Genomic DNA, 21,150 nt, shown 5'->3' on the forward strand with positions numbered 1-21,150 from the left:
TTATTATCAGCTCTATACTGGGGTCTATAAAAACTATACATCTAACTAGAAAATGTCAACCTCACATCTGACACTGATCATTTTTTTAAAGCTACAGTGTGGAACGTCCATGATATTTAAGCCCTTGACAAATGAGTTTAGCGGATGCAGATTAAACCTATAAATACCTGATAAATTATTCTGTATTCTGGAGTTTTACATCTGGTCTCTGTGGGGACATTTCCACACAAGTAGTAGTGGCTGGAACTCACTGGTTCGCCAGACCTGAACCAGTGGCCTACATTTTTTTCTGCAGTGGGCTAGTATGACCATTTCACTGTTGTCCTTTACAAGTAAACACACCTTATGTGCAGGATTGACCCTAGTAACCAAGAAATGAGGGACAATTTAACGATTTGTCAGAGAGAAATTAAACAAACTAAACAAAGATGGAAAAGATTGACCGGATTTGATGTTATTGTTACCATAGAAACAAAACCTACATGCAGTCTGGCATGCTATAAAATGCGATATGGCTCTAAAGCAGCATCTGTGCTTGTCCTGAGTCATGTCTTTGTACAGCTGTAGGTCCATGCTAGGTTAGCTTAGCTTAGCTCTTATCTCACACCAAGCCACTAACAGTCCCAGTGTTACACTATAATCTGTGATGCTCTGAGAGAGTGTGATTCATATTCAGGTGTCATAATGTTTGTGTAATAACACTCACTGCCAGTAGGTGGAGACAAATGTTCCACACTGCAGCTTTAAATGTTCACTTGGCCTTTCTCACTCATTTACTGTTTGATTAATGGCACATTTAAGCTCAATATGGCAGAGGAGCTGCTGTTCTAGCAGAAAGTTCGGGGGGTGAGAACATGTTGGAGCAGATTTTGTTTGAGGCTGTTGCCGCACAAGTTGCAACCAAAATGGGAGGTGTTACTGACTCATGCATCACACGGATGACTATTTTCTGAACAAAGTGTTACTGAGTTTTGTTTTGTTTTGTTTTATATAGAGGCAACAGCCTTTTCAAGTTTGTTGTACTGCAAGAAGCAGGAAGTTCCTGAAGGATTTCAGTCCTCTGGGGAGCGTGTCGTAACAGCCTGGCTGCTTCTATTAATGGAAGAGCTCATGAAAGGAACATTTTCTGAGTTTCTTCCATATTTTTTTTTGGCACGTTTCCTCGCAGGTCTGCACCCCCACCCCCCATAGCATTGTATATATAGAAGCAGGGTCTTATTTCTATAGCAAGAGTCTGTGTTTCTCCTCATTTCTGTGCATTTCTCTGACATAACGGCACTGAATGCATTTCTTCTTTTATTTATTTGAACACAAAGATGTAGTTAAACTTGGCATAAACAAAGCAGAGGCAGTCCTTTCTGCAGGTAAACATCGAGTGACCGTGAATGCAGCTTATCCATGTACATGTGCAGCGTTTCCCTTTTGCTTCAAAACAAGAGGTGCAGTAAAGAATTCTGGGTCCTCTGAAGGAATATTGCTCGTGGCTCATGATATGTTTTAAAGCTCCGAAGCTCTTAAAAAAAAAAAAAAAAAAAAAAAAAAAAACCTGTCACAACAGCTTTCACCCCTTTGGAGTGACAGCGCCGGCTCAGGCCCTCCCACAGTGAAGTCCATCAGGATTTATCTGCCGCCACGTCCTTGCTGTGACCTTCTCGTAAATCATCCGTACGCTGCCCTCCCAGACTCAGGCAGCGTCTCCCTCTTATTATTCATCCGCTGTGATATCTACAGTACTGTGGAAACATCTGCATCTGTTGTTTTCTATTTTAGTAACATGTGATGACAACTACAGCACAGGTTTAAAGGAAGGATGACACTCACAGACTGCATCTTCTACATGAGTTGAACACTTTTTTTTCTTCACGTGCGAGGAGGAGGAGGAGGAGGAGCATCCTCTCAGCTGAATTATGTCTTTAATCCAATTAGACATGGTTATGATCTACACACCAGCGCTCCTCTTGGAGTGTGGCTGACTTCAGACAAACACTGTGATTACTTAACATTTACAGGTGATATGTTAGCATGTGTTGATATGCATGAAATGTGCAAAGAGGGTCTGTCTTTTGTGTGGGAGGAGCTGCTTTTACGGAGGTTTTGCAGACAGGTAGGAGATCAGAGCGGCGATGGCGCAGATGTACGTTATGATGCCGAACACAATGGAGAGCACTGAGAGCCACAGGGCCTGGCGGGACGCCGCATTGGCCCCCTGAAAATCCCCCTGAGCTGACGCCTTGTTGGTCTGGAGAGAGAGGGAACACAGTGAGACAAGGATTAAAGAGGAAAAAAAATAGGAGAGGGGGGCATTTGTCATCATTTGTCAGCGTCCTTGCTGGCACACACACACACTTTCCTCTTCCAATCACACGCTAAGCCCATATTATGTTGCATCTCTGAATCACAGCCGGCGTTTGTGACTCATTCATCACTTTCTCCTCCTCCTCTCCCTCTACAGTCCTCTGCCTTTGACTCTGACCCCAGCACTCAACAACATTGGAAATCTATCACCTTGAGGTTTCTTGTTATGACTCTAATTAAACCTTAACGAAGGCCATTGATCTGACCGAAAGGCCTTTGCAGCTTGCTGCCAGTCTGCTTTGCAAAAGTGTTAATGGGATTTTTTTTGCTCCCTCTGCACTGTTGGACGGATGCCTGGACAGAATAAGGGGCTCTGGTGACTACAAATAGAGGCGTGAGGGCCTTTTTCCTTTGACTCAAATTAACTCTTACACTTTAATTGAAAAACACACCCACTCTACACAGCTTCATTTGTATGAATTTGTTAGTATCTGTTGTAATTACATCCTCAGTGTGTGTGTGTGTGTGTGGTGCTAGAGGACACAGAGATGATTATACTGGTAGATGCTGACTGTGTTTTAAAGAAGCAGCATGTGTGCATGTATATTGATTTTTAATTGATTTGTTTTTCAGTGTGCTGCTTGTCAGATGCAGATGGTGACAAACAAGAAGAGTGTTGAAAAGTGTTAAAAACAGGATGAATAAATATGATGGTATAAGGAGCGATTGATAAGTTTGTGGCCCAATGTAGAAGGAGACCGTTTTTAATGAGCGCTTGTGTTTTCCACTTTTCTTGCTTCTTCATTATCTCAGTGAAGAAGTAGTCTTCACATCAGGAGACTAAGATGGGCGTTGGATGATGGCAGCCATCACCACTGTGGACTTTCTACGGTCTGCAGAGTTGTTGGATGAGCATTCCTTCCTGTATTTTTTCTCCTGATGAAATGATCATGGTCAGCTGAGCTCACTGATTTGGAGACTGTTCTTTGGTCGGGTTGGAAGTTGTGGATAAAGTTGTCATCCATAGTTATGAACTGCTGCAAAAATCTGTCAGGATCTACCTCAGACATTAAAAAACCGTCTCTAAACATGCATTGAATTCATCTCATTTCTCAAAGGGTTCAGTGAGCGGGCTCTCGGTCATTGTTGACTTTCTGCTTAATCATTCAAACAGCTGCATGAATTAGAAGTGATGATCATGCAATGAGAGCCCTGTTATCTCCTCTCCCATCGCCCCATGTAAATGTAATCAATGACCTCTACTGTCCTTCTTCTGGTCTTAATTAAGGTAAAGCCTCTGTATAAAAATGTGTCTGAACTTTGCCGTTTCAACAGTCTTGAGGTGTAATCCTTCAAATCGACATGTAATCCCTGCCTGTCTGCACCCAGTCCATAAAGCCTTCACTTGCACAGCTCTTCAAACCTGTTGTTTGTCTACACACACACACACTGCAGAGGAAACAAAATCCCCCCTTAGCTGTGAACTATGGTGCCAGTTTGTATCATGTCAGTGCAGAACTGTGTGTGTGTGTGTGTGTACCTTCTGTGAAAGGTAGAAGGCAGCGATGCCCAGAGGCCAGAAACAGCAGAGCATAGAGAAAAAGGCCAGACCCAAGTAGTCCTGAGGGATCATCAGAGGGAAGTTGCTCTCACTGTCTGTATCACTAAAGTCATCAATGGATGAGTCCTGAGATTCAAACAGAGAGCATGTTGGTAACACACATCACACACAGGCAAATCATTCTCACAGTGTGGCTGAATAAGTGGCTGTAACAATGCAAAGAGCATGCGAAGCTCTCATTACTTTTCCAAACTTGGTCACACCTGTGTGCATCTAGAAGAAGTCTCACATATTGATCCAGGTTTATTTACAGTTATTAGATAAATCAAATTTGTCCATCAGTCGTGTCTTTCACCCTTGTAGCACTGCACAAAGACTGAGTCTGAGCTCTCTGCTGTTTCCACAGAGCAGCAGGAAAAATGAGTCCACACTGACGGGAGTGGAAAACACCCCACAGAGTGACTCTCCCCTCAGTATCACAGCATGATTTGTGGGTTTGTGCGATGGAACGTAGCTTCTGGATAGTTTCTGAATATATATATATATATATATATATATATATATATATATATATATATATATATATATATATATATATATATATATATATATATATGGTGATTTATTTCAATGTCATCTTAAAGTGCCTCCAGCCCAACGACACACACTAAGTTTGCCTCGGCGTTGTGGCAGCCCATTGCTCTTGATTTTTAGCGCTGTTGTGGGATCATTTTATCAAGCTGCTGGCAGACATCTTAAATCTGACATGCAGAGGAAGAGACACCAGGACGAGTGAGAACGTTTTGTGTGCATGCACAGCTTTTCTCAAAAGCACCAGCGTGAAGCCTCCGTTTGTGGATAAATTGTGCTTTTTGTTGTTGTGTTGTTGAGTTGTGCTCATGTCCTCCACAACAACTGTAAAACTTTGTTGGTGCCTGAGAGATAATGTGACTGAATGGGGTTAGTCTGGCTCTGCTGACCGCAGGCACTTCATGACTCATACATCTTTTTGAAACAGCTGCATATTCAATCTGACTTCTTCTCTCACAGCGACCCTGTCAGATTACTCCGCTGCTGGTTTTAGTCTGTGTGCGCTTCATAAGATGTTGCAGAAGATCAGACACTGTGTTTTATTTTTAGACTTTTAGGAGTCACCGCTCTGTGAAAACACTCTCTAATGTTAGATCCTGAAGCATTTTTTTTTTTATTATTGACATAAAGCAGCTCTGAAGCAATGGAAATCAATTCAGGGCTGAGGTCATCTCTTCTGCCCTCACATAACACATCGATCTGCAGTGAGCGGGTTTTGAGGGGCCAGTTTAAGTTTTAAGTTCAGTTGTCCCTCTTTGAGGTCACTGCGAGGTTTTTATTCCCTCGGGCCGGAGCTTCTGCATCACTGCACAACTACCAGCATCCGAAATGAGTTCTTTTTGTATGTGCTCTCTCTCTTTTTTTACTCTTTACTTTGCGTGTTCGTCCACGCTCTGGTGTAAGAAACAATCGCCTCACAGTGTTTTTAATGTGACCTCGCCGGGAGACTTTTCTCAAAACACCCAGAAGCTACGTTGCTATTTGTGTTGACTCCTGCAGCATCATGTGACCGATGATGAGAGTCTTTACGGCTAATTTCCATTTTCACCTGAGGTGCTCAGTGATCTATGAAATAGAACTGGCATCCTCCATCACTACTGTAGTGTCATTACCTGCTCAGCTGCAGCAGGAGAGCAGCTTTACGTAATCTGGCTTCTTGACAGTAAGCATTCAATTGCTGCCTGCTCTAAAAAAAAAAAAAAAAAAGGCATTGCTCACATGTCTATTTTAAGTGCCTCTGTGGCTCATGGAGTCTGTGCTGAGGATATGAAGGTCTACTGCTTAAGAGTGATAGAAACTGAATCATAATCAGGACCCTATGGGCTGTTTTCAGGGTGATGTCACCCATTTCAAGCTCTCATCTTGGTCTTTGTAAGAGCTGCATGCTGTACATTAGTTTTTCAGAACAGTCCAGGCTGTGTAGACCCTCCATTATTTCTTATAATACTTGCACAAATTTCATATTTGCCTTTATACCAAGAGGAGGAGAACGACATTCCCTCCACAGGAACCAGTTTGATCTGTCTGAGTGGGTTTGGAGAGGGACACACGATGATTAGTTTTTCTCATCAACACATCTTTGTGTCTCAATTAATACATCCAGAGATGTTGGACAGAGAATATGAGGAGTGACTTGGTGTGTTTTTTTAAAAATATGTTTTAAATGAGCTTGATTCTACCGTGTCTGTCTGTGTCCGTATGCTGTCTTACGTCAGAGTCAGGAAGCAGGTCGTCCTCGTCGTCCATGCTGTAGGACACACTGTGGAAGTCCTGCGTCTCGGCCAGGAGCTTCCTCTCCAGCGTGGAGCCAGGCCGGATGTCAACAAAGGTGGTCTCCAGGTAGTCTTTGCTGAGCAGAGAGTCTGCGTGGCCCCAGATAGGAGCTGCTGGGTAGAAGGACTCCAGTGTGCGGGGCAAGGAGCAGGGGTCCAGCAGCTGCTGCTGCTGCAGCTCAGGTGGATGTCCACAGTAGCTTCTCCATGCTAACGGAGGATAGACTCTGTCCTCCTCACACTTCACCAAGATGCTCTTGAACAGCCCGCCTGGAGGCTGTCCAGTCCCGGGTGCCATCCCAGGTCCCGATGCCCGGTTGTTGTTGATGCTTTCACCCAGAAGAGGGTGCTCCAGCTCATCCTGATTCTCCATCCTTCTTGTTTAATACCAACCACACACAAGAGGCCACCGCATCCACAACCAAATGTAATCTACAAAATCGGCCTCCCTGAAGAGCGCTCAGCGGGTTTATGCAAAAGGCAGCTGCTTTGCTGGCTTTAGTGTTTCACTGATAATCCATCTTTAATCCTATTCTTTAATTTTTCTCTTATTATAGGGATTGTCCCAAAGGCCAGCAACACCTTTACTGCAGAGTCAAATATCCAGTGGTGGTTTGTTCCTGAAGATGTGAAGGATAATTCAAGATTCTCTTTTCCTCACATTTGTTTTCAGAGCTTGATGGTTCAGGATTGTTCCCATTTCACATGATTGAGTGTGCCAGCATGCACGAATGTGCTTCTTCTGCTCTCATCCAACAGGGAAATGTCACTTCTTATGATAAAGGTCCTTGATTAGCCCGCAGCAGGCGAATGAAAACAGTAGGCAGAGAGAATTCAGCGTGATTGCCCTCAAGGATAAAATGTGAAGTCTTAATGTGAGCGCGGTGTTTGTGTGAAAGCCTCAGACGTCAATCTTTTCCCTTCAGGATGGAAATGGGCAATGGCTTGAAGAATAAGGAAAAAAAAGGCCTTTCAAGCTGTCACAACGTGCAGCCATGTGTTTGTTCCTCTGCAGGGAAAAAAAAACGCACTGAAAATGCTCAAAAAAGAGGCCAAATGCAGCGACCCTTCAGATGACTGACCTGACACACAGCGGGGTGTTGTGAAGCTTGAATATACACAACCTCCGGCAGCAGTCAAACTAGTGGCGCAATGAACGGATTGGGGCCATATTTGAGGGCAGTTAATCTGTAAAAGCAATGAGGCTCCAAAAATAGAATCCTATGGTGCACGTCTGCAGGTCAGCAGGCCCGCCAACATGCCTGCTCCTCTGTTGTTGTTGTTGTTGCTGCGGGAAGCGATAAATGAAGAAATCAAAGTCCTCTGCTGTTGATTGTCCGCTTGGACGTGCAGTTTTAATGCAGCCCGTCCACTTTTAAGAGGGTTTCATTCAGGACAGGACGAGGAGTCGGGCGAGCAGGACGACGAGGTCTGTTAAAGAGAAGGTCACACAAAACATTTAGCCTCATTCTCTGCACGCAGCCTCCTGTTTCTGAGGGGCTGTGTGGGCTAACTCTGATCTCAACTTCAACGTCACAGCCAATGCCTAACCTTCGTCACTGACTGTCCTCAGGACAGGCTGTCCCTTCAGCTCCTGAGGGGCTGACAGGACTGGGGCGGCCATCTCTAACAGGACAGCTAATATCACAAACTCAGCGGACTAAAAAAAAAAGAGCTTTCAAGACGGCTCCATAAGCAGAAAACAAACACTTGCTGTAGGAATGTGGGCTGTGATCAATAAACTGGTGCTACAGTGGAGGATTAGCCAGAGTTGAGTCACTTCTGGATGCTTTGTGATGAAGCGCAGGCAGGAATAGGCTCTGATATCTGAAGAAGTCTGCTCTGAGCTGTATACTGTGTCGGGGTTAAAATCCCCTTGTTTCCTTCTGATCACCCCCTGAATTAGTTTGTAAGGAAGGAGCGGATAAATTCTGGTCTCAAAATTATAATTTATTAAACAATGAGGCAAATTCTGAGTCGCAGAGCTCTGGGTTGTTGCACACACAGAACCAAACAAGAACAACACAAGAACAGGACAACCAACAAGAACAAACAACCACACAGCAACAACGAACAATGCAACAACAACTGGACATGGAATTCACACATTGATATACCCCATGGGCGTTCCTGCCTGCCGGCCCACAGGGGCATCTACCGCCCCCCTGCAGACCCTGGTTCATACAGCAACTAGACCATTAGTGTTTACTGCCAAATAAGGTAAAAACTTCAATTCCTTAAATCTCATAGGTTGTGAGTCCGATCTGGGGGTGACCATAAACTGGGCACTCAGGAGAAAAACACATTCCTTTAGAATCTGGCTTTTATCAGGTCAAAGGTGCTGCTGTCCTTAGTCTGAATTTATGACCATCTCGTACCAACCGGAGCTCTCTCCAGAGAACAGAAAAACAACTGATCTCATCTGCCACAGCCTGAATTGCAGAAAACAACGTTATATGACACACTATGAAATTACTTATTAATACATTCAGTATCCGCAAATTACTTTGATTTTCTATAAAACTTCCTAACACATAAACACTTATGAAAATCACATTATTAAGCGATAAACACATATAAACATGAATACTTATATATCTGAACACACTGCATGTTAACACCATGCAGAATAAATTCTTTCACCCAACAACTGTAACTCAGGCTTTGTTACTGCAGTCAGTACACAGCCGGTCTGACAGATGATAAAGTGTCCCCCTCAGTGCATGCATTTTACAGGACTGCTTAGGTACCCTGATCCTGTGACAGGAAGCCGCCTCATACAAATACACAAAACTGTTTCTGACAAAATGAGCATGTGATTAAGAAAGGATGAATTCAGCTGTATTAAATCAGGAGATGGGGGAAAGACGAGGTTTACCCAGCTGAGACTCAGTAAAGTAATCAGGCTGTCTGTCCCGCTCCTTGGCTGAAGTTCAGCTTTTGGTTTGCCAACTGAAATAGGACAAAGGAGAGCAGATTTTCTGTGTTTGAGGATGGTGGATAAGTCTTTGATAGAAAGAAAAAACACAGATCCTGTCAGAGTTGGTAGTCTGAGGGTGTGAAATAAAGTCTGGATAAGTTAAAGATACCGTCCATTTTGGTTTGTAGAGATATGTAGCTCTTAGCGCAAGTCCAGTCAGGAAGACTCTGTTTCCCATCATTCACCCGATCCGCTTTCCTAATCTCTCTCCTTCTATCCCTCACTCCACTGCTCCCCCTCTCTTCCGCTCACTTAGTCAGACACTTAATAGAAAGCACCTCCCTCACCAATCACGAAATTTAAAAGTCTCCATCTCCTCTCCAGCTTTCTTCTGATCGAACCCGGCAACCCTCCTCCACCCCAAGCACCACCAGATCCATGCCAGTTCAGGCCTCCTATCTCCTGCCCTCCAGCTCTCCACCACCACCAGGTCTAAACCCCAGGGGGGTCTAAGGCTGCCATTGAGGGAGGACTTCCTGTCGCAGTCAGACGTAATCGAAACAGACCAATCAGCATCCATCACATAATTATAATAGGACTTCAAATCATGCATAATTATGGCAGTGGCTGCCTTGAGTACAGCCGGATGCTGACTGACAACATAAGCTGTCTCAGCTCCACTTGTGCTCCACGTCCTTGCCTGCATTTGGAGTTTAGGCAGACTGTGATGCTACCAACAATGTTTTGTGTGTCTGTACCTTTAAATGATCACACAAAAGGAAGAGAACCACGGTGAGCTGACAAATGAGAAGACATGAAAAAGTGTGTCTGTTCCCAGGAGAATAATAAAGTGTCATTTCAGCAAACTATATAATATCTCATCAGTGAGTATTCACTCTGCATGGCGGAGTGCTTCACTGGCTCCAGATCAATTCAAACGACTCGTCGCACACCTCACTGCACCGCACAGGGAGAAAAAAAAAAAACCCTGTAGTAATTGGATGTGTTTGGGCCGGTGTGGTGCTGAGGGCTCCATTTTCTACTCGCCTTATGGAGGGCTGGTACCTCTCACACTGAACAAGCTGAGTGATTGTTCAATGCTGTGACGTCAGTGATGGCTCTGAGCCTTCCTCTCATCACACACACACACATCTGGACATGCCGCACACATGCTCATCACTAATATTTCTTTTGCCCCCCCGCCCTCCTCCCCCCAAACCGCCACAGCTTCATTCCAGGAGAGATGCACTCAGCTTTATTACACCCCCTCTCCTCCCTTTTTCCTCCTCCTCCTCCTCCTCCTCCACCTCTGCCCAGCCACCATAAAAAGACTTCTGTCAGCTGTATTATAAGCCTGCCTCCTTTTTTTTCTGATTCTGCAACGCTCATAAAACCTCCAGTCAGGTAGAGGGAAGGTTGCAAGGACGCCGCTGCAAATCACCAGCGACTCTTCGCTATCTCTGTCCTTTTTAGTCACATACACAACCACACATCTGCTCAGCCACCCTCCATTACTTCGATCTGACTCCATAATCCCGTCAATAGTGTTTTTTTTTTTAAAGAAAATCTGCTGTATGGAACCTCACACTTGTCCTTTTCTGCTTGCTACAAGAAAAGATGTGCAGTCAAAGTAAAAAGTGGAGAACTGTTGCTGCTGACTCTTACAGAGATTTTCAGCAACTCTGCAGTCTCCCTGACTCTCTGTCTGTCTCTCACTATATATATATATATATACACATGCACACTCATGCTGGAGGTAATGGCTGTAATATTTCTGCTGATACACATCAAGGAGATGTAGAAAAGAGGCGACACAGGAAATTGAAGCTGTAAACGCCTGCTGGCTCTTAATAAAAAGACATGTTGAAGAGCAGCCATGTAGAGTGGGCTGATAAGACCAGATATGTCAAACAAAAAAAAACCCAAGTGGTGGTTAAATGGCCCCATTGATTTCATTTCCAAACTCTTTTCTGTGTGATGTGTGTGGAGCGACTGACGAGAGGAAAGGAAGAGAAAAGATAAGAAAAAAAAAGAAGCAGGCAGGAACGCGGAGAGCGTTGCTCAAAGTAACACCATGTTCCTATGGAAACACATTCACCATGGAGTGGAGTGCTCACTGCAGGATAAATGAAGCAGAGGCTAATTTGCCATTTCAGGACTGTTCCTCTGCTTGGCTGGATAATAACTGGGATGGGATAATTCCAGCGCTGCTGTGCCTTGCAGTGAGGATGTTACTGTCGTTTTAGGCTGCAAAGGACAGATAATTTCCACAGAATTACTCTATAATAACAAATGGGTGCAGTCACACCGGCCGCTCGCTTTACTTGAAACCACCCACCACCCACCACCACCCCTGCGCAGAATATGTGTATGACAGCGTGAGCTCATTAATCAGTCCACGGCGTGCCCTCCTCTAACCCCGGCCACGCACACACAGTCACTGCAGCATCCTTTGCAGGTTTTTGCATCATTATGCCTTTTTCAGACACAAACAGACGCTCTGAAGCCTCACATACACACAGCTACATGCATCTCACACACACACAAACTGCTCGCACAGCTGGTGCTCATGTGCGATGAGGCCCGAGGAATGAGAAGTTACCCATCTGCAATATGTTGCCCCAGCGTCTCTGCAGAGAGAGAGTGGTTTGTTGTAGTCAGTGTTCTGTAACGTGCATCCTGGGACACACTGTACAGGGACAGGCTATATCTCACTGTGTGTGTGGTGTGTGTGTGTGTGTGGGGTGCTTCTGTTGTGGTTCAATGCATTCCACAGCAGATCATTTGCTAACGTCTCCAGGGTTTACATGCATGGAGAGATACCTCCTCTGGGTGGACACGTTTTTTTTTTTACATGTTTATTTACATGTATTATATATAATTTTCCTCTTTTAATCATCCCTCTGTCTGAGCCTTTGTGTCTTTTGCTTGTAAAGTCTGTTATAAATAATATATTAAAGTAAAAATCTATATTTTTAAAGAACAATAACACATCTCAGCATCATTCCTATTGGACAGGATTTCATTTTGATTATTATTCCTAAAGTCCGAAGACTCAGCTTTACAGTAAATGTGCATATTTATAAACAAAAACTCTGTGCTGACTGGCAACAAGCAAAGTGAACTACTTCATTTAGCCAATTATACTAATATAAAATTCTAAATACGCATATATACATTTAGTTTTATCAAGCCCAAACTATAAACCTTTAAAAAGCTGTATACTCCACTGCTAATAGACTTGCATAAGATAATAGCTACGTAATAAATAATGTGAACAGGACATTCAAATGGAGCAGACTTTGAAAAGTAACAGCTGGGAAACATTTCTGTTGTATATATATTGATAAAGATGTGTGTGTGGATGTTTCTCCTTTCTTTCTCCTTTTAAACTAAAGGATCATTCACACTGACTGCTGTATGTACATAAAGAGAAAACACAGCAGTCGTCAGGGACGTCACAGAGCTTTTGGTCTTATTCTAAAAAGTGGAAACGATGATGTCATTGAACTTTACAGCTATTTATTCGCACGCTTGTTAGCAGCTGTCTGACATCTACCCAGCTGTGATGCATGCTCTGCTCTACAGATGTGCTGAGAGTAAAGAGAGGAGTCAAAGCACGCTCAGAGCAGGTGTTTACACCGTGATGCTTCCTTATGTATTGTAATAAAATATATATAAATGTACGCCAATACTAACAGCCTTTATGTCCGTGGTACAGGCTAGTAGTTGGCAAACACAAGGCTCCACACAAAGGCGGCACAGATGTCATAGGCTGTGTTTACATCAGTCATATTGCGGTGTAATGACCTAAACGTGCCTGCATGTGTTTGTGTGTGAGTGTGTGTGTGTGTGTGGCCTTAATCCCAGTATGGTGACAAAAATCTGTTGAGAGGATACACCTTCAATCTGCAGGAGCACACGAAGCAGATGAATTAAATTTCCACTTGCAGCAGTTGTGATTAAGGTCGAGCAGAAACCTTCAGGGAACAAACAGGAGCCAGCGTCCTCACCAACGACTCAAAGGAGCTACGAGCGGAGTGAGCTAATTAGCTGCAGATCTTTACATGAGCAGTGATGTATTACTTGGAGACATCATCACAGACTGAGGGTGTGTGTGTGTGAGAAAAACCCTGTTCCTCTGAAAACACTGTCAAACACTCCACATTCAGGCCGATCAGACGCTGACTGAAGGAGTTTTACACCTGAACAATAGATGAAATGTGTATAAAGGTTGTGATGGTTGTTGTCAGGCTCGCAGTGCAGCTCCACAAAGGTAAACACTGGAGCAGAGCAGAGTGTGTCTATATATAAAACTCTTTTTCCATAGAACAGTAATAGAAGTTACACACATTTTAAGCAGAAATATGATCAATCATCATGAGAAAATCACTAATAACTGTCCTATCCTTCTATGAATCAAATGTTTTAGTCACAAAATCACCTCAGTCACAACATACAACAACAATCAAAGCTTTTGTTTGGTTTTTTAAAATATGACAAAACTCTCATTTGCTCTGAATCCTCTCACCTTTAGGCACAAACTCCTGCTCCGTCCGGCTCCGTCCTCCGAGAGGAAGCCAGCGTCCCACTTCCAAGCATCCTCTGACTGCACTGATCCTCCTGCGCTGCTCTCCCTGCTCTCAGCGTGGGAGTGTGTAGATATATATATTTATATTTATGTTTATGCCTGTATGGACATCTTACACGTGTTTGTGTGGGAGTGAGACGCGAGTGGAAGTCAGGCACAGTTGCACCTATTTACACCTGACAAAGACCCCTCTTCCTCCACAGATCCTGCAGCCAGATGCTCGCTCCCCTCCTCTTCCTCCTCCTCCTCTTCCTCCTCCGTCTCCTCCCCCTCTTCTCTTTTCTTCTTCTTCTTCTTCTTCCTTACAGAAAGGTATTTCCTTAATCCGTGATGCAGTTTCACGTTGTCAACTTTCTTCTGCCACTCTCAGCTGTTCTCTGACTTCCCAAATAGACGCTCTCCACCTCCTCCTCTCCTCTCCTCTCCTCTCTCTCCTCCTCTTCCCCCCTCTGCCTCCTCTCCTTCTCTCTCCTTTTTGTTTCTCTTCAGCTCTGCTGCTGCTGCTGCTGCTACCTTATTATGGCAGAATAACAGGGTCCTAAAGCCTGCTGGCTCAGTGCCTGTGAGACCGTGATTGTATTTCAATTAATCTAAGGTTCTCATAGGGACGGAAAGGGAAACACGCAAAGTGAGGACATTTTGCATTTTCTTACTTCCTTAAGAGGATTAATGGGGTCAGGGCTTGATTTTGGGTTGGAATTAGGATTGAGGTTAAGACTAGGGATCTAGCAGGGAGGTGTAAGGTTAGCCTTAGCAACACAAATGTATGTGCAGCTGATGTGAGGACTCTGGACAAGCTGCAATATCTGCAGGCAAGGTGAAAAAGCTCACACAAAGCAAACACAGAGCAGGACAGTGGGGGGGGGGGGGGGGGGGGGGGGAGCTTAGGGAGCATGGTGGTAGCATTCTGCATGTATATGTGACTCCACTTTGTGTCCACTTCACCCCCTGACCCACTTTAGTCACCCCAGCTGGCCCACTTTAAGATCGGCAGTTAGAAATAGAATCAAGACGCGCCAGCAGTGGCTTCACGCTCGTTCCGAGCCTGTTCCAGGGGAGGCCGAGCTGGATAAAGCTCAGGCATTGCTGGACACCAGCAATCAATGAAATCCACAGGGCTTACGCTGAGTATTTAATGAGGTGCATTGCTCTTAGCTTGAATCTCCCTCTCCCCTCCAGAAAGGGTTTAACCTTTGGGCTGTTTTTGTTTTGTTTTTGTTCTTGTTGTTTGGTTCTTTCCAGCCGGTCAGCACAGCTGAGCACAGCAGAGCACAGCAGAGCTGCCTCTCTGATGCTCCATTTGTCTCTGGCTGTCAGGGTGACACGTGCCTCCCCCCATCCCCGAGTCCATCATGAAGCACAGATCGATATGCTCTCCTTATAGTCTGAGCACATCTTATCCCCACATCACTCCATTCTCCAGCTCCTTCTCCGTCCTCCTCCACCTGTGCTCACCTCTCCTTCTCCATCTCTGTGGTTTACATACAGAGCAGAGTGGAGGAGACTGAGGGAGGATTGATTTGTTTGGAGAGGAGAAACAAGGACACTAATGACGGTGCATAGGGTGACATCAATGTGTGCTTTGTTCATGTCAGTCTGATGCTGATCCGTCTACCTCTGATCTCCTGAAATCTTCCTTTTGACGCAGATATCAGTGACAATCAGAATGAAGCTGTGGGTGCAGCTGCTGTAAGAAATGAAGAAGTGGTGGCGGTGAGGAGGAGTTTAGGTGGAGCTGAGCCATCACTTGGTGCATATCCCTATCCTCACTTATGGTCATGAAATCTGGGTAATTCCCAGAAGAGCAGAACAACATGCAGAAGTCAGATTTACCATCAGGATGAGGAGGAGGAGGTCCCACTGTTGCCTTACCTGCTTGCTCTGGGCTTCTGGAAAGCTCCTTGAGACAATTCTTATTCTAAAAGTCTTCGCTCATCACCATAGTAGCCAGAAAATGGTGGAGGTTTTAAACATAATTAAATATGTTTGATGTGGAAATCCATTTCAAAATCAGACAAACTGTTTGTACCCAACTACTGCAGACGGATGTGTGGCCAGATGTGGCGTCCTGAGTATTAGGTAAGGTAAAAATGGACAGAATGTGCCTTTAATTTGTGAAATTTTATTCCTAACTAGTAAAATTCTCTGTTACAACTCATGTTATCCAGTATACAGTATGTCTGCTTGTAATTTCGGGCAGTTAGGGGTGGCCAAGATGCATAATATTGCAGTGTGTGTGTGTGTGTGTGTGTGTGCCATTACATGTCGCTAGCAGAGAGTAAGACTCTTACCTTCTTTCACATGCTGCTCTGAGAATAATGAGCTAACAGGGGACTGATTCCGGTGAAAAGGCAGAAATGACCACCTCACTGTGGGACCATCACACGCGACGGCAAGTCTGTGCACACACACACACACACACACACACAGCGTGGACTTTTCAGGAAAATCAGATATGATCAGACTGGGAATTAAATTCAATTACAGAACTCTTTGTAGGATGACTAAAACGGCCCGCAGGTAAACAGAGCAAAGATATTTTTAAGTAAGCTTGTGTTTTTGTCCTTTTAGGAGCGCCGTGGAAGCAGCATCTCCACATGGATGGCTGCAACCTCAGCACCACACTGTAAGGCAGCATAAAGGCAGAGGAGGTGGGGGATGTAGCATTACCAGAGGGCCTGAGGTGGTAAATGGCTCAAGTGGGAAAACACGGCTAATCTAATACTCACAGAGGAGGGAAAACAATGTTGGGCTGCAGCTTATAACATCAGATTCTACAAACATGTGATGATGAAAGTGGCCATGATGCTTCTCTCTGCCCCCCCTAGCTCAGGAGGACATATTGATATTTCTGCAAGATGTAATCTATTATCCTTGTTACCGAGAAGCACTAACAAGAGATCCTGTTTGTGTGCCAAGCACTTTGGGCAAAATGCAAATGCAGCAGCTCAATCTTCCGTCTGGGCTGCACACAGCTGATGAGGGGTGATGTGTGTGTGTGTGTGTGTGTGCTGCAGTGTGGCTGGGTTATATGCATCACCAGAGAGGAAATGCAGCCTTTGTACTCCCATCCTTCCCTCCAACACAATACATGGAGAAAGTTGGGTCTCATGACTCTTTCATTTCTTTCCATGAACGCTCCCGCTCCGCTCTCTCTCTGCCTCTGGAGGACTAAATTATTTAACTTACATAAGGAAGGAAGCGCTAAGGACCATCGGAGTGGAGAGAGAGAGAGAGAGAGAGAGAGAGAACATGAGACACTGACACACCCACACATATGCAGGCATGTTTACGTAATTCTACATACACAGATTTGAATATGGATGCATTACAACCAGAGATAGTGTTTCTAAATTTGGAGTCTGAATTAACATGAAGTGTGTGTGTGTGTGTGTGTGTGTGTTTGTAGGGGGTTTTCTCCGAAGCAGTGGGATTAATGTACCAGTACATTGATAACACAGAGGAGCTGTTCAAAAAAAGAATTGATGTGCTGTTCAGAAGGAGAGTTTAGGGACCAACAATTCAACACAGCAGCTTGTTGTGATGTAAACACTTCCAGTGGGATCACAGGTTTATCATCACAACACCTGTGAGACACCTGTGATTAAAATGGAGCGCTCATGGCAGCAACACGTGTCCATCAAAGGGCAGGAAGTCCTGTTTCCTGCCTTTACTGTTTCCACTCTTTGTGCTAAGCTAACTGTTTGCCAGCTCTAGCTTCATATAATGATGTGGGAGTGCATTACTCTAAGCATCAAAGTGACTGTCGGTCTCCAGAATCGGTGAACTATTCCTTAATAAATCAGATCTGACCGTCCGTAGCTCCTGTTCCCTGTGAAGGACAAAACTGCAAACTTTTTTATGGCCACCTTTCGGATCCGAAGGAGCATCTTATCGTCAAGCGATAAATTTTGTGTCCGGCATCAATCATCAATGGAGAGACTTGGTTGAGCGATTGAAAGGGAGGCAGAGTCGGAGATGTGAAGGCAGCTCAGCAAAGTGACCACCCAGAGAAGAGTAAGGAGTCCTGTCCACTTTATTGATGGGACACCACCCTCAGCGGCTCAGCTTACTGTGATTGCTTCAGCGGCTCCATCCTGTTGAAATAGGACCGAACATCCAGTGGATTATTCATCGGTCCTTCGTCTGTGTGGTCGCTTTCTGTCCTCACCAGGGACAGGTGAGGCTGCAAGTATACAAACTTGCCGTATTGTCACCCATATCTGCAATGAGCCGGTTTAAGTGTGTGTGGGAAGCTACAACCTTTGCCATGTGCCATTACAAAGAGGTGGAGCACAGGCAGACATTTGCAAAAGCAGGAAGCTAGAACTACACCCACATGTTACACAAAACCTGAAGCATGCAAAGATGTAGGTCTCCATATAAACAAGTGAGGCATTTTAACATTAAGGTCTATGGGCACTTACTTACTTTTGGAGCCGGCCCCTAGAGGCCGTGGCAGGAACTGCAGTTTTTGGCCCTGTTCACACTGGAGAAAGTCATTCCAGCTAGAGTAGGATTGAGTCCAGACCGCCTTTAAGATGGATGCGTTCAGACCTATTTTCAAATCTGGCTAGCACACACTTGTGTCCGCACTCAATCCAGCTTCATCCAGCATGTTTGCTGTCCTCCAAACCACTAGGTGGCGCCTCGTAATATACAGAGCTAGATCCAACTCTCGTAGGTGGATCTAGCCGTATTGAAATCAAACTGGATACAGCCGGATTCGAGGTGTTCACACTCAGAAAAAAACCATCTGGATACATATGGATGCAGCCCTAATCCCGCTTTAGCCAGATTTATTTCCCCAGTGTGAACGGGGTATTTGACACCACTGCCTTTTTTCAGCTGCAGAGCTTGCTGCTAGCTGCTTAGCTGACACACAATGGTGACCAGGGCGAGCATAACAAATAACCGATGACTCTTCATCTGAACACATCGTCCATGTTTTTGCACAGTGGGTTGTCTAATGGGTCTGCAACCAGGGAGACTACACTGTTTAACTGAGGTCACCATGCACAATGAGGACGTTACACAACTCTCCGCCGTCTATTGTCTGCTCCTCATTCACGGTGGCGTTCTGTGATATATTTTTCTGGACGTGGAACATCTTTTTTTTTATTCATTAACCTCACAGTGACCTGAGACAGCACCTTGTTATGAGAGTTTGAGAGGGACAGCGGAACAGCTACTAATCAGATCAGACAGCGAGTGAATACCAGCACACACACACACACACACACTTGCCAGGCACACACTCAAGCTCCCACACACACACACACACTCATGAGTTTCATGAGGAGTTTTCTGCAGGATTTTGATTTTTGAAAATAAATGCTTAAGTGGTCATTTAAGGGGATTAGATGTGCAACGTGAGTCTTGATGCAGAAAAAGCTTGAGTCAAAGTGTGTGTGTGTGTGTGTGAGAGAGAGAGAGGATCGAGGGAAAGTAGGGATCAACGAGGGAGAATGAAAAAGGAGACAAAGAGAGAAGCATCCAACGAGAGAGGATGAGAGATGGAGGATGGAACGGAGGTCTCAGGCCTTTTGGCAATTAAAGTGATTAATACCCTCCTGCCAAAGAGGTGATGGGGTTGGGGGTGGTGGTGGTGGTGGGGTGTGGGGGTGCTTGGTTAATGGAGCCAGATTAAGAATAATTGCTGCTCAGACATTTTGTCTGTAAAGGACTCAAAGGGGCTGAGAACACCAAGACGAGACATGAGAGAAGGAGAAGATGGATGGAGGAAGAGGAGGAAGAGGAAGAAACATTACAGAGTCCCAGAAAAGCTTTTATTTAAGTCCTCGGGTGTGTTTCTCCACAAATCCATTCTAGCACTGATGATCCTTTTAATGAGCTCCTGACCCAGCAGCAGCTTCCTGACAAAGGATCCGGTCAACATTTTAAGGAAATGTGTTTGTGTGTGCAGCCTCAGCTGGAGAAAGTGATCAGCGTTTCTTTGTAAATCACTTTGTCTCTCCGAGTTGCTGCACTCCTTACTTCTATCCATGCTGCTTATATCCCTCCATGCAGCAGCAGCAGCAGGACGTTTCCATGTGATGTCATCCCAGAGAGGCAGGGAGGGTGAAGAGAGGGAGGAGATAGGTGTAACGGAGAGGGAGGGAGGAGATGAGGAATGAGGGTGGAACCCTGTCAGAGTGAGAGCTTAAGTGAAATGGTTCCCCCGTGGGAGTGGGACAGAGGAGGAGATAGATGGTGTGGGACTCCTTGTCAGTGTCTTGGTCTATAACATGGGTCAAGTGGAAACAACGAAGGACACAGAGAGAGGAGAGAGAGAGAGAGAGATGATGATGAGAAAGGGTTGCTCCATGTTCTGGACTGGAGGAGGAGGTGATGCTGCTGTGGAGGAAGATGGCTGGGTTTTTACCAGCGCGGCGGCCCTAGCTTAGCCTGCGCTGACGGGCTCGTCGTCCTGAAGGCCTGAATGATTTATTACAGTGAGGAGTGGCAGAGAAGAGGGCAGCCAGGCGCGCTCTGATTAACTAGGGGAGCGAGGGAGGACAAGCACTCCTCTATTATTCATTACTCCACAGGAGGAGCACAGAGTGGGAGAATGGACAGAATGGATTCATGAGGGGAAGACGGAGTGAAACAGAAGTGGGCTGGACCTTTTTCTTCTGTGTCTCCCCCAGTTTTCTGCTGGTCTCTCTGGTTTATTCTGGGTGTGTCCTTGATGCAGCGCTGACCGGGTTCATTTGAGTCCATGTTTCTGCAGGGCCGTGGATCTGTCCACTCACCTCAGTGTCTGAGTGAGGATGGAGCATGCATGCAGAAATGCACATGTACACACACACACAATACCCCCCCAACTAACACACAAGGCAGACTGCTCAGAGACTCAAATTCACACACAAGCTTGTCGTCTCTAAATAATGAAGCACAGCTTATGCCGGGATCACATTATGAGATACTTTCCTGCCCCCCCCCCCAGTGATGTAGAACCGATCTCCTCAGAAGTATAACTGAGCGAGACATCTGCTCACTACTTAAAAGGCAAAAACATACAACATTGATGACCTGTGGGTCAAAAGTTACCATCGAGTGACTGAGACAGGCCGACGAGACAGTAACGTCTGTACACAGTGTCTGGCTTTATTTTCTATATTTTACATCACATATATAGATTAATCACAGAAAACATAATATAATAATTTCACATAGATTACAGCTGTGATGTATTGTGTTGCTGATACATCCATTAGCATGCTAACCAGCTAGCTGCAGCACCACTTCTAGAGTGGAAGAGAACAAGACTTATTGGTGTCTAGTATAGAAATCATCCAACAACCCGTCTGTGCAATGCTCTGCTAAAAAACAACAATAACGAGCTGATCAGTGGATCCTGTGCTGTGGCACCAGCACGGCTGGTTTTGTGTGTTAAAGGATCACAGTGGCGGCTGCT

The 21,150-nt window shown here is 45.0% G+C and overlaps 1 protein-coding gene across 1 annotated transcript; it reads right to left on the minus strand.

Annotated features, from left to right (window-relative positions):
• Positions 1-1,669: 1,669 nt before the first annotated feature.
• Positions 1,670-13,956, minus strand: tmem91 (transmembrane protein 91). The gene is made up of 4 exons (XM_028420277.1): positions 13,671-13,956; positions 6,158-7,650; positions 3,836-3,982; positions 1,670-2,239 (listed from the first exon to the last, which is right to left on the minus strand). Exons 2-4 carry the CDS (start codon positions 6,590-6,592, stop codon positions 2,084-2,086), a joined length of 738 nt encoding a protein of 245 aa, XP_028276078.1. The 5' UTR covers positions 6,593-7,650; positions 13,671-13,956; the 3' UTR covers positions 1,670-2,083.
• Between the last annotated feature and the right edge of the window lie 7,194 nt (positions 13,957-21,150).

Source organism: Parambassis ranga, chromosome 13 (genome assembly GCF_900634625.1).
Source record: "Parambassis ranga chromosome 13, fParRan2.1, whole genome shotgun sequence".
Lineage (NCBI taxonomy): Eukaryota > Metazoa > Chordata > Actinopteri > Ambassidae > Parambassis > Parambassis ranga.

What these genes read in the sequence shown, in the direction of transcription:
- tmem91 (XM_028420277.1), bottom strand. Translation starts at nt 6,592, where the DNA reads ATGGAGAATCAGGATGAGCTGGAGCACCCTCTTCTGGGTGAAAGCATC. An exon ending in ACCTGCTTCCTGACTCTGAC is followed by an intron (nt 3,983 to 6,157) that starts GTAAGACAGCAT and finishes TTTGAATCTCAG; the next exon opens with GACTCATCCATTGATGACTT. An exon ending in CCTTCTACCTTTCACAGAAG is followed by an intron (nt 2,240 to 3,835) that starts GTACACACACAC and finishes CTCTCTCTCCAG; the next exon opens with ACCAACAAGGCGTCAGCTCA.